At 29.6% G+C, this 15127-nt stretch overlaps 1 protein-coding gene across 3 annotated transcripts in view; it reads left to right on the top strand.

Annotated features, from left to right (window-relative positions):
- LOC124493250 (semaphorin-1A) overlaps positions 1 to 15127 on the top strand; it is a 33742-nt gene that overhangs the window by 14389 nt on the left and 4226 nt on the right. For all 3 annotated transcript variants that reach the window (XM_075731752.1, XM_075731753.1, XM_075731754.1), the window contains exons 3-4: positions 9865 to 9955; positions 10036 to 10081. In XM_075731752.1, the coding sequence (XP_075587867.1) occupies positions 9865 to 9955; positions 10036 to 10081 (137 nt within the window). The remainder of the gene's footprint in view (positions 1 to 9864; positions 9956 to 10035; positions 10082 to 15127) is intronic.

A 15127-nucleotide genomic window follows, 5' to 3' on the forward strand; every position in this document is an offset into this window, starting at 1 on the left:
CACTCTCTTTTTTTTCGTTGATAATGATTTCGATTTGGTTGATTGAACTTTAATTGAGTTCGAACGAAACAATGAAACGAATAGCGAAAAAAAAAAGAAAAACGAAGAATGAAAATGAAAATTCATTCCAATCGAATGTGTGTGTGTGTGTGTGTGTGTGTGCGTGGGTGAATGAAATGAATTATGGACCCTTTTTTTCATTTTCATTTCGCTGTACTATATATATATTCAGAGTTCTGGGTACTCATTTTGTATTTTTTCATGTATTCAGAATAAATTTCCGGAATTTTCTTCTTTTTCTTTTCACGATTCATTCATTCATTCATGTATGTACATCAATCCTTATAATCTATTTGTTTGAATTGAAATTGAATTCGATGATGATGATGATTTATTTTTTTCACTTTTTCATCAATTCATTCATCCTTTTTTTGATCTCTCGATTGATTGGTTATTATTTTTTTTTGAGCTTCTTTATTGTGGGTTTTGGCAATTGAATTTTTTTTTCTTCTTTTAATTGATTTGTCTTTGTCACTCAAACTCATACGCACACACTCATTGATTAAAACTGAAGCATTAGTGGTTCACAGATGAATTTTTTTTTCATTCGGTTCTATCCATTTTCATTCACACCTACTTATGAATCATCCAGAGAAAAAAAAACATCATTATCATTATTAAATCGGTATACGGTAGCTGTAATTGAAATTTTTTGGTTTTTTTTCTGGTCAGAAATTTCTCATTTTCATTGATAATGATGATGATGATGATGATGATGAGAATAATGACAATCCAATTTTTCCCTTCAAATCAAATCGTATTTAATCAGACTATTTCATTTCCTGGATTCACTACTGAATTTCAATGATGATGATGATGATGATGATGACTATGATGGCCATTAGTTATTACACTATTTAGTAATGATAAATGTCACCTCTTCTTTCCTTTCCCACTCCAATGTATGTTTCAAATTTTGAAAATTAACGTACACGTCACTATCACCGCCCAATAGGGCCATTTTTGTTTATAACCGAGAAAAAAAAATGAGATTCATTTGTCCGGATGTCCACACACACACTAGTGAAAAAAAAGTCTCAGCTGTCTTGATTGATTACCATTATGGATACAATGTTAATGTTGTCCCTTCCTCTCTCTCTCTCTCTTTTTCTATCCACCACCACCACCACTATTCCCCATAAACCATACCAAAGTTATAACGACAATAGTGAAAATAAAAATAACCCAGCGTTGACAACAAACGAACCAACGATGATGATGATGATGATGAAGATCCAAAATGATCGATGTCCCCATACGCGAATATTTTTTTTTTTTTTTTTTTGTATTTTGAATGTTCCAATGAAAAAAAAGCCAAGGACCATGATTCGTCGTTGTCGTTTGTTGTGTGCCAACATCTTGCATATTTTTATCCATTTTTCTTTCTAAAAATTATTCGCTTCGCGGGGTGTGTATGGGTTGGTTGGTTGGTTGGTTGGCTTGAATGTGTGTTGTTGTTGTTGTTGTATATTCTGGACAACACATTTTCAACTTTGTGACCATAATAATTTTCTCTGGTTGCTTTGCCTGTTTCGTGAATTGAAAACTTGAGAGAGAGGAAGAGAAAAGCAAAGAGGCAACAACAACAACAAAAAAAATATTGCTCGTTCATCAAACTGCCATTGAAGCCATTGAGGCAATAGACTATGATTGTAAATAAATGAATGAACGAAATGAATGTGAAGCAATGTGTCATCACCATTTGAATTTGCATAATAAAAAAAACGAAGAAAATGAAAAAGAAATACAGTCAGAATAAAATTCACAAACACAAATACAATTTCTGGACCACACCACCCTTGGTCTGTGTGTATGTATGTGTGTGTTTGTTCCATTTCTTTCTGACTATTCGTTTTTCTATGTGGAATTTTTGATACTCTTGAAATATTGAAGAATATCGCATATTTCAATTTCAATCCACTTGTTTTGCATTTTTTTTTTTTTTTTGATCATCATAATTATTTAATTAATCTTTTTTTGTTCGACTGTGTGTGTGTGTGTGTGGGATGTGAACATGTTGATGAATCGAAAATTTCTCTTGAAAATAGGGCCATTTTTTTGGCCATTTCTCAAACACTAGACTAGACTATGACATAATCCCATCTGAATGAAGATATATTCACTTGTCTCTCGATTTTCACTAGATTCCTTTAGGAATCTTGTATTTTCATGAGTGAAAAAATTCAATGAAAATGATGCTGATGATGATTTTTGGTCTCATGACACCAGTTTAGTTCCACACACACACACACACACACGCCAGCCATACATACTTGATTTTCAAGAGTTTTCAAGTTTAATTATTAATTCAAAGTTGTTTTTTTTTTTTGCTGGTTCTATATACTATTGTCATTCGTTTTAATTCGGTTTTTTTTCAAGTTGTTTATTTTATTCTTCATCTTGTTTTTCACTGGATGGCTACCATCATCGTCATCATCATCATCATCATCTTAATCAAGTTGAAACTGTTTTGGGTTTTAACCGTAAAAAAGAAGAAAAAGGAAAAAACAATTCCCACTAGTATTTTCAAGATGTACATCTTGGCTGAAAAAAAATTCTTTTTTGGATCAACTTTTTTTTATGTTTCTTCCACTGTTATATGGTTTAATAATGATTAACAATTGATGACAATGATGATTATATATTGAAAAAATAAAACACTTTTAAAATGACCAAACAGAATCGGACAGGTTGATAAAATGATTCATTAGATTATTAAATTTTCATAATATTCTGTAAAAATTGTAACAATTCTTTCAAGGTTTTTCTTCAACTAAAGTTCTAACGATTTTTATTTATTTATCTCTCTCTCTATCTCTCTCTATCTCATTTTTTCCGTTGTCTTTCTTCATATATTGGACTTGTGATTCAGGTTTCAGATTCCAATGCAAATGTGGTTAGTATCATCGAACAAAAAAAGTGGGCGTAAACTATAGTTTGGTTTGCTTCGGTTTTTTTCCGATTTGAGAGAATTGACATTCTTCTTTTTTTTGCATTTCATTTCATTTCATTTTATTATTTGACTTTTCATTCTGTCATTCTGTATTATGTTTGTCAAGTAAATAGGAATTTTTTTTTATCTATTTGAATTAGAAGAATTTCATTCGTTTGTGTTTTGCCTCCAGAGACATTCAAACAAACAGACACACACACATGCACTCTAAATGTATGGAAACAAAATAAAGGTCCCATTATTTCCATTCTGAGAAATGATGATGATATGATGATGAAACTCTCGCTCTCTCTGCCCCTTTTCTTTTGTTGGAACAACAACAACAACTATTACTATCAATGAAGCTCTGTTGCATGTATTACATTATGGTTTTTCATTTGATTTTTTTTTTCACATTCACATTTTGTGAATTTATTCTTTTGTTCGTCGATTCTGGCAGCCTTCACACACACACACTCAACAGTAGAAGTAGTAGTAGTTGGTCGTGATTTTTTTTTCTATTCGACTGAAAAAAAATTGTCGAATATGAAATGTTGTAAGAATAAAAGAAATATTTATTGAATAATTTTATTTTACTTTTTTTTCTACTCTATTCACTTTCGATATTCTTTCATCATCATTGTTGCTGTTGAAATATTTATCTTACACGCACACACACATGCACTGAATAGTGTGAACCATGTCGAGCATAAATATCTGACCACCACCACTATCATTGAAATTTTTGTTTTTTTTTCGTTTCAAACCAGCAGGAAGTGTTTTTTTTCAGTATAGTAAAAAACGATCCAAAGTTTGTTTTCGTTTTTTTTTATCATTGAAATTCGTCGAATATCTATGTACTGTATATATGATGTTTCAAATGTCTCATTTTATTTTTATTTTCTTGAAAAAAAAAATATTAGTTCTTCGGAAACTGGATGTCTGGGTAAATAGAGAGACTGTGTGAGAGAGAGTGATTTTTTTTGGTGGAAATTCGTTTCCTGAATTTGTAATGAGATACGATAATAAAATATTGAATGGAAAACCAACGGGATCAATGATGATCACGTTATGATCACCATTGATGACTTGGACCATGGTAAACTTCTAAACTTGAACCTCAACCATATAAACACACAATAGGATTAATAGTTTTCATCAAATTTTCATTTTCATTTTATACTATACTATACTAAGCTTTAGTTGCATTTTATTTTTTCATCATCATAACAATTCTAAATTATTGCATTTTAGTGGTTGGTTGGTCAACTTGTTTGTTTGTTTGTTTGTTTGATTGATTTTTTTTTTCATTTTAAATTTTTCACACATCTGAATGATTGGAGATTTTGAATTGAAATTTTTTTTTTTTTTTTGCAAAACATTTCAGTGGCTACATAGTTAGTGGATAGATGGATATATAATTTACTTTAATAATCACTCGAGTATTGTGTCAATTTTTTTTCTGCTTTCCAGCATCCACATTGAATTGGAAAATCTTGTTCCAAGGTCAATGATGATGATGATTATAACGAACATTCAACTTTGAAAAGTGAAACAAATCAATTTTCTATTGATCAATTTTCAAAATTTTTTTCAATATATCAAATATTTAAATAAATAATAGCTACTTCAATTTACTGATTTTACATTTTACAGAAAAAAAAACTGGAACAATATTCAAATCAATCAATCAATTGGTGATTGATTCATTGTGATTGGTGTGATTGGCAATCACAATAAATCGATTGATTGAATCAATAGAAAAAAAATGAATAGAAATCAATTCTATTTCGATCATATCATTTTACCAAATACAATAAGATGTTGAAATAGTATTTTTTTCCAACAAATTTTCACTCGTATAATTTTAAATTCAAATAAAAAAAAATTTGTACGGGTTATGATTACAGGTTTGAATTTTTTTTTATTCTCATGAATTCAATTTCCATTCAATTGGAATCCATTACCATTTTTGTTTTCTCACCTCTATAGATCTTTGTCTTAATTGCTGATGATTAAAAAAAATTATGTTTTCTATGTGTTTGTGTTTGTGTCCTTCAAATGAAATACATTGCTTCAATTCATATTAACTAGTTTCTGGTCATTTTCTTATCCATTGGAAACCATAAAACCAAAAAAAAAAACAACTCTTTCCCTATAATTTTAATTTTAAAAATGTTGCTGTAAAATTAATTTGATTATTTCCACTGTGTGTGTGTTTAGTGTCGATCATTAATTCATTATCATCATTTTTTCATCAACAAAAAATCAGAAAAACGTTTGTTCATCATCATCATCATCATCATCATTGTTGTTTTTATCATAACGATTCAATCAATTCAATGTTTCATTCATTCCATCTATTTCTGTCTTTTTTTTCTATATTGCCAACACATTTCTTTGCAATTCAAATCCGATTTTCAAATGAAATTGATTGGTTGATTGATTGATTGATTGATTGGTTGATGTCTATTGATGATGAACAACGTCTGATTCATTCATTCATTGATTTTAACCACCAATCAACAAACTGGAATCAAAAAAAAAAAATTTTCATTGATTCTTTCTCTTGTCTTTATTTGTTTGTCAAACTATTACTGTCAATGATAGCACATTGCAAACACATTGAGATTACCACCAAAAAAAAGCAACAAAGCTACAATGTGTCCGTCTGTATTTTGTTTTCTGTTTTGTTTTGTTTTGTTGTTTTGTTTATTTGCGGGTCTTTTTAGTATTTATAAATGAATATAAATATTCAAGTTTATCTTTCTTCAAATCATCATCATCAAAAAATTTAAACTTTTAATGTCCAGAGAAAAAAAAAGAAAGCCGAAACAACAATTACAACAACAACAAAATGTCTATAGAGAAAAAAAATGATGATGAGAAACTTTTTCAAAATGATTATCATATCGCCAGGGTCGTAGTTGTGCCATATGGATTTTTTTTCTCAAAAATTCAATTTCTTTGGCTTTGAATTAAATGATGAAAACAAAGAAACAAAAATCATCTGGAGAATCGTTTTTTTTCGTTTTTGGTTTAGTTCAGAAAATCCAAGCATTTCAATCATTATGTCTTTTTTCTTCTGAATTTCAATTTTGACCACATTATGAACATAAAAAAATGACAGATGACATTGTTATTGTTCCGAATAATATGATGATGATGATGACGGTGGTCGATATTTAGACAATTTTCTCGTTTTTTTTATGTGACAAATTTTCTTTTTTTTTATGAATTTTACTTTTGAATGCAAATTTTTTCAACCACAACAACAACAACAACAACGATAGCAACGCAAAAAAAAATCCAAAATCAATTGCATAATATGCAAATAATATATGAATGAATGTCACAGATTCTACAATACCAACAGAATCGACCACAAAAAAAACATACACCCACTACCATCACCAACATGCACACAGATGGTTGATCATCATCATCATCATCATTGAAATCGATGATGACTATGATCCATATAATAATAATAATGATGATGATCATGTAAAATGTACACAAATTACTTATGATGATGATCTCATGTGACCATATATATTGTCGTCATATATACAAACCAGTAAATGTAAGAAAGAAAAGTTTCAAAAAAAAAAAAAAATGGTATATGATAGTGGTGTAACAAAATTTTTGAACAAATTCTTTTTCCATATATTCGATCCAATCGTACATCTATCACACACACATACACACACACACTGTGATTCTGGACGATACGAAAAAAAAATCGTTATTCGAACAGAAAATTCCAATTGAAACATGTGTGAAGATATAATGTTCACAAAAGAGAGACAAAGATATGGAGAAACATATGGTGCCACATTGAAACTATTGCTCGTTTTTTTTTCGTTCGTTCGTTCGTTCGAAATCTTTTTTTTTGTATAGGGCGCCAAACACATACAATGAGAAGAATAAAAACGAAAAAAAAAGAAAAATCCTAAAGATTTAATGGACACCACACACACACACACACACCAACAAAAACACAACAGTAACGTAAAGTATCCATTCTTTCATGTTTGGGGCGACAACCATGGAACCGATCGAAATACGAAGAGAAAAAGAAAACTAACCTAACCATCACCATCATCATCATCATCATCATTTTTTGCCTTTCTTTTTTCGTATTTTTCGAAAGTAACAAATGAACAAACGAACGAACGAACGAGATGAAACAAAACAAAACGATCCAAAAATCGATCAATTTTTGCTTCTTCTTTTTTTTCCCCGTTTGTTCGTCGCCTTTTTTTGTTCACTTCACAATGTTCACATTCATTCTCTAGTTTTACGAATTTTAAGGTTGATTCTTTATGAGTTTATTCTTTATTCTTTGGTTGATTCGTTTCGTTTCGTTTCGTTGTCGAATGTACGATTTCTTATCTCCTTGATAGAATATATCAATATTTCAATGAAAGTTTTGTTGCCGTATAGTAACGCGTGTCTCTTGTAGAGATAGTTCAATAAACACAGAGATAGAGATTCTCTATGTTCTCTATGTTCATGTCAAACCAATCAGACATTCTTTTTCGTTTTGTTTTTCTCTTGATCATCGGTTTTCATTCATCCAAAATAGTAGTAGATTGTTGTAGTCTGAATTTATTTTCCATCTATTTATCTTTCTGTTTAAATATTGTTCAATAATAAAAGTGTAAATATATACACTCCACTCTCAAACAATGAACTACATGATGATGTAATCAAGTGTGGAATAACATTGTGATGGTTGGTAGAAAAAAAAATAAGATGAGATTCACAAGTTAGTTTGAAATAACTTTCTGTGTTTTTTTTTCTTTTGATGATTTTGTTTTCACAAAATTATCATCATCATCATCATCATTGAAGTGCGAATGAAGGATTCGTACATCATGGTAATTCTTGCCTTTAGCGTTTTGTTGTTGTTTTTTCTTTTTTTTCAGAATTCAATTCTATTAGGCAACAACAACAACAACAACAACGAATGACAATCATAATGGGCTTGCTTTGCATTGCACTATTTTATTTTCTTTGTTTCAAATTCTGAGAACAAAACAGAAAAAAAAATTCTGCTGATGTGAATATGTGTGTGTGTGTGTGTGGGCATGTGATTCGAACGTTCATAGTGTGTTATGTTTTCAGAGAAATGAAAAAAAAACCAAAGGGAAAAAAAATTTTCGAAACCAGCTTGAATTTATTTTTCTTTCCCCATTTTAATTCGTCGTTTGAAAACGAAGAATTGAGAAAAAATGCAGTGAAAACATTTGCCATGTTTTCACTGCATTTTGTCGATCGATTATTTTTTCATTTTTGTTGTTGTTGTTGTTGTCTTCCAATGCCATTCCTATTCACATTTATGTTCTTGTTTATTTTAGATCATTTGAAACCAAAGAAAAAAAAAGAAAATGAAAGTAAAAGTGAAAAACCTTATACCCAAATGATATGATTTTAATGGAAAATTCTTGGAATTTTATGTACCATAAATGAATAAAAAACGGGTTGTTAGTGTTATTTCGTGTACGTGTGTGTGTGTGTTGTGACTTATGGAATGGTGGTATATTTGGATTCCGTATGTCAATTATGAGCAAAAAAAAAAAATTTCATTGAGTAAAAATCAATAATTTTTGTTCCTGAAATCATTGGAACCACAAGCACTTTTTCGGTTGATCATCAACCAATATATTCATAATCATGTGTAGAGACTAAATAATAATAATGAAATTTAAGAACAGAACGGTGGCCATAATTAAACTATTACATTGCCGAATCAAATAATGATTAATTACCCCATTCGGTAATTCATTTTGATCAATATTTTTTTACTGTATAATTCTGTCATTTTTTTTGTTGTATGACAAACACTAACAGTGACTGTCTACTGTGAATGTTCCTGAAAACGAAAAAGAAAAAAAATTCGAATGAGTGGATCAAATAGGATCGAATGTGTCATTGTTGTTGTTATTATTATTCACTTATTATGGGTAATGGACAATGTTGGATTCATTGGTTATTTTACTGATCCTGAAAGTTTTCGTTTTGTTTTGTTTTCTATCACCAAATATCCATTTAGCTAAATAAGCTAGAAAAACTTTTTTTTCTAGTTTTAGATCTATTATAATATGGTTAGAGAGGGAGAGAGACCACCATTGGTGATCTGTATGTGTGTGTGTGTGTGTTTGGTTTATTTTCTTTCTCCTTTGTGGACTGTTGTTATTGTTCCAAAGAGTTTTTATTCTCGGGTCATTTGTCACTTTAATTAGACTTAATTTGAACAATAATAGAATTGAATTGAAATGACCAAAGAAAAAAAAATGGTAAAACAAATTGTACCTACCGCCGCACGCGTTTACATCGTTACTCTTCCATCTCAGCTCTACATTAACGGTCACCAGACACCCTCGATAAATAATAATAATAATAATAATAATAGGGTAATAGGATAAAACACCAGACCAATGGTCACAAACATTTCTGACCATCCAGTTAAATGTTTGTTTCAATGTTTCAACGAAAAAAATAAATGAAAACTTTTTACCATATCCCGTACACACACACACACAAACACATTTTGTGGATCCACATTTGATCTAATTTATATTCATAATAATTGCTCTAAACGAACACAGCTCCCTTCTCACTTTTTCTACATAATTTTTCATTCTTTTGAATTTTTATAAATGACAATAGTTCAAAATTCAATTCATTACACGTTGTGTGTGTGTGTGTTTTTTTTGCTGACTTTGTTCATTTTTCTTTTTCTCACTAAAATTTTTTTTTTTTCGTTTGATTATTAATTGTCATATTTTTCATTTTTTTTCAAAAAATTCATTATTTTACTCATAATTTTCATATTTTTTTTTGTTGTTGTTGCTGTTTTACAGAGGATTTTGATCTATTTGTTGGAAATGATACAGCTAAAGATTATTTCAAATTTTTGGACCGTGATGGTGATTATCTTCTCATCGGTGCCAGGTAAATATGAACAAATGAATCAAATCTAATTTAATCTAATAATTTTCATTTATCATTTTTTACATGAAATAAATATATAGAAATTTTGTCTACAATATAAGCCTACCAACGCTCAAAGAGAATCGGGTAAGTTTTTTGTTTTTGTTTATCATTCTGAAATCCATATGAAAATCTCATCATTGTCCATTTGTTTCGGTATGACAAGTGAAGAAGAAGAAGAAGAAAAAAAAATATAATGAATGATGAAGATTTATTTCTGGTCATTCCATCATATATTTTTTTTTCTTTGTTTCTCCGAATTCTAATCATTTGTTTGTACCTGTTTTTTTTTTGCATACACTCATAACGATTATGATGATGATGATGATGACCAAAAAGACATTTGCTTTTTTTTGTTTACTGCTCTTTTGTTTTTTTTTGTATTTGTCCCTCTCTGTGTGTGTGTGTGTGTGTGTGTTTGATGATCCAGAATCATTGTACTATCATTTAAATTCATTCCATATGACAAAAAAGGGAGGAACACACAACAGAAAAGAAAACAAAAAAGAAAGAAAGAAAGAAATTGTTCATAAAAACTCAGAAATAAAACAAAGATCAAAAAAAAAATGGTCATTTGTATTCATTTAGCTAATTTGTGTGTGTGTGTGTGTGTGTATGTCCAAATGAGATATATCAACAGCAACAACAACAACAAATAAGACGATTCCTGTATATATGCTATTTATATGGTACTTGTCACATACACAGACAAAATTTTCCCTACCAAGACAAGCAAAAAAAAAAAAAAAACATCATTATCAGCCACCATTTGTGAATGAATGTGAACAAAAAAAAAAAAACGAAACGAAACTAAACGAAAATTTTCTCATACACCTGCTCTATGCATTTAAAACCATCATTCATTCACTTCATTTGATTCTATTTTATTTCGTTCATCGAATATCATTTCATTGCCATCATCATCATCATCATCATCATCATTAGTCACGACTTTGTGTATGGTACAATATAAATGTGTCACATCAAAATATTCTAATACAAATGGTGAATATACTATTCTAAAATGAAAGTGAATGACCAAAAAAAAAACTAGCCCTATTGGCCGACAATAATATTAATAATGATATAATATTAAATCTATAGAGAATCTAAGCTTGGATTTTTCTTTATTTTTCTCTGGGCTTTCCTTGTTTCATTCATTCATTTTGCCCAGTCTGTTTGTTTGAATATTATTGGCATCTACATTCTGGTCAATTTATTATTATTATTATATTGAATAGTGGTTTTGGTGGTGGTAGTTGATTTTCATTTCTTGTCCTAGTAGATTCATTCATTCATTCATTCATTCATTCATTTTTTTTCCTATACAAGATCAGTATCCGAAAAAAAAATTTTTCGTATTTATAGATTATATTACTATTAGTCTAGATTATTCAATAGTCAAGTCTTTTTTTTTTCCTTTTCACTATTTTATGATCATGATCATGGTTGGTGGTATATGATGATTTGATGGTTCGTTGTGTTGTTGGTGGTAGATGATCACATTTGATTTATTATCATCATCATCATCATCATCACACACACACACATAATCAACTTTGCTCGAATTTATTCGAATTTCTTTTTGAGAGATTAAAAAAAAAAATTTTCTCAATTTGAAAAAATTCAGACATTCATTTCGCATTAAATGTAACACACCCAACTATATGTTATGATTGTTCATCAAAGTAACCAAACATGATGAAAAATGAAAAACAATTGGCTTCAATATAACGATGTTTATGATGTGGTCGAATAAAAGTGTTCAGAATGGACAGAATTCTCATTCATTCATTCAATCAAGAAAAATGATTCCAATATTCAGTGGCAATCATCACAAAGCAAAAAAAAAATTGGTTTGAATCATTTTTCATTTCATTCTCAATATGATTCGATTCATTATTGTTGCTGTATTGTTGTTGTTCCCTTGGCGATCCATTTTTTTTTGTTTCTGTCCACCAATTTAATATATCACGTCATTAGAATCATTATATGATTGAAGAGAGAGAGGACCAGAGTGAAATGAATTGAACTTTCGCACTCGAATAATCGATTTTTATCGATGTATGTATGATGTTGATGTGAATATAATGTATTCCAATTTTTGTAAAATGTATTCTACATGTAGGTCTAGGGCCAAACAAAAAAAAATCTTGGGTTTTCAAGATTCTTTTTTTTCTCATTTTCTTTCCTATACATACTCACACATACACACACACACTTTGAAGACTTTTTGACTTTTTTCTCTCCATCTTTTTCTCAATCGATGTTGGTTCGTTCTTTTGTTCCCATGTGTATATGATTTATGAGCTTGAAAAATAAAATAAAATTGTCTTGCTCACTTGGTATAGAGATTGGTCGGTCGGTATATTTTTTTTTTTCGTTGGTTGGCTGGTGCACCAGATTTTCATTTTTTTTATTATTATTATTATTCGCTTTTTTTTTGTTTTCTTAACGCGCGGTAGTAATAATATCAGTGTATAGTCATTTTATGATTTTCACTGTATTCGTTTGTTTGTGTTCCACATACAATCATAGATCCCGGTTTTTTCAAGATCGTGTGTGTGTTTCACCACAGCACATATATATCCATATAACGGAATAAAGAATTCATCGAAAAAGTGGATTTTCTCTCTTCTCTCTTTCCTCTAAATGAGCTTCGATTTACGATTATTCTACATGTTTATATGAGATGTGTGTATGTATCCATTATTTCGCCTGGCCTAGGCTACAACAGGTCCATGATGGTCGTTGATGTTTTTTTTTCTTTCTATTCTTTGTGAGCTCATTTCCTGAATCGACCACTGAATTTTTTTTTTTTTTTGTTCGGAACAAAAAAAAAGTTTTCTCCATTTTCTCAAAGTTTTTTTTCTCTCTTATTCGTACTCAATTTACTTATAGAAATATATATCGTATTTGAAATGTACGAATGGGAGAGAGAAAAAAAAACAATTGAAAGATTTAAACACTAAGAACAATGATGGTGATGATGATGATGATGAGAAAATGAAAGTTTCATCGTCGTCGTAGAGTTTTCGTTTCGAAATTAAACTCTGGATTTCATGTGATGGCGATTCAATGGTTGAAAATTTTCTCTTTTTTTTCTTTCTATTCGTTACTGTTTTTTTTCTGGTGGGATAAAGCAAATTCTTGTTGTTATACTTGTGAAAAATTGTTATTCACTCTACTGTCAAGAGATTTTTGTTCATCGTTTGTTGTTGTTGTTGTTGTTAACAAACTGATAATATGAAAAAAGCCAAGAATCTACAGAAATTGCTAAAATTCTCTGTGAATTAAGCAATCGGTTCACAAATGTTTTTCATTTATTTTTGTTTTGTTCATCCATTCACTATAGAGAAATTGAAATACAATAGAAATTCTATTGAATGAACAAACAAATGGATAGAAAAGTTCATTCTGAACCGGTTCGTAATTTTTTTTTGTTTTTATTTGTTACCGAGAGAAAAAAAATTATTGCAACAACCCAATGACATACACACACAATAATAATGATTTTAATGTGTGTATGTGTCGGCAACCGTTTAACGTAACGATTTTTTTCTCTTTTTTTCTTTGTTTCGGTTCCATTCTCATTGGTCACCAGAATTGAAATATTTTTTTTTCAACATAGTACAATGTGAATTATATATAATGGTGATAAATACCCTAGCAACCAGAATAAAGAAATATCTTTAGTGTTTATGTGTGTGTATTTATTATTCTCGTTCATTTCTCACTGGTTATTGTTCTCATTATTTCGATTCTGATTCTTGATTCTTGATGATGATGATGATGAGATATCATTGATTCATTAGCAACAATAGCAGCAAATAGATTTAAACATGATTATTATGGCAAAGTATAAATAATAATCCAAAATCATAGTACCAGACAATATTTTTTTTTTTGTTCTTTTGTTTTTTATTTTCTCTATTGTTGTTGTTGTTGATAGCCCGATAAATAGAAAATCTGGTCAAATTCGATGCTAATAGTGAATGTGATTAGCTTTAAAACGGGCAAGCATTGAATAAAAAAAAATTCGACACAAATTCACACATATAGTTTCATAATAATTTGATTTGTTGTTCACACAGCGGTTACACATTTGTTCCCTACCGCCCCCAAAAAAAAAATTCCATTATTTCAAACCCCTCTAAAGATTTAAATGAATTCCATTTGAACAATGTGTGTGTGTGTGTATTCAATAGCTCAATATTATTTTTTCCAATCAATTCCATTCACGGAAATCAATCTCATTTTCCTGGTTTTTTTCATCGGGAATTATTATTTTTTTTTTATTTGCCTCGGTTCATAGATACTGTTTTTATTCAAACATATAGTGAACGCAATGGTTTTTGTTCCATGGTCATTTGATAGATATTTTTTTTTTTTTTTTGGAACACTCAATCCCAGATGCAAAAGAATCGGGCAATGATGATGAAGAAAAAAAAATTTGCTGAAATAAAAGTTTCAATGAATTCTAATAATAATAATACTTTGTGTTACTTTGACAGTGAGATTCACACTGTAGAAAAGTAGTAAACATATTATATATATATAAACAACCATGGCAAAGAAAATGAATAAATGAATGAATCACTGGAGACACATTATTTTTTCCTGTGTGTGTGTGTGTATAAACAAATTCATGATGTGTGTGTGTGTGTGTGTGTATGTTTGCAAGTGTGTTTATCGTCTGGCTTTTTTCCCGTTTGAATTATCGAATATTTGCAAATGTATATATTTTATTTAAACTTTTAAAACCTTGTTGTATATTGCGATTTACGGTGTTTTGGAATAGAAAATGAAACACAAGGTGTATACATAATATGAACCAAATGTAAAATCACATCAACGAGCGAGAGAGATAACAACAACGACAACGACAGTATCAGAGTGGTTGGTTAGTGGATTCAATTCTGTTGATGATGATTTCGTTGATTTTGGTTGTCGAATAATTTCTATACAACATCGACATTTTGATTAATTACCATCATCAAACATTAGTAGTAGTATTAGTATATTGCTCAATTTTTTTTCATTATAATATCCCGAAATTACATTTCATTCGGTTAATGTTATGTATGTGTTGTTTGCACACACACACACACACACACCATATTCATGTGTATT

Source organism: Dermatophagoides farinae, chromosome 6 (genome assembly GCF_024713945.1).
Source record: "Dermatophagoides farinae isolate YC_2012a chromosome 6, ASM2471394v1, whole genome shotgun sequence".
Lineage (NCBI taxonomy): Eukaryota > Metazoa > Arthropoda > Arachnida > Sarcoptiformes > Pyroglyphidae > Dermatophagoides > Dermatophagoides farinae.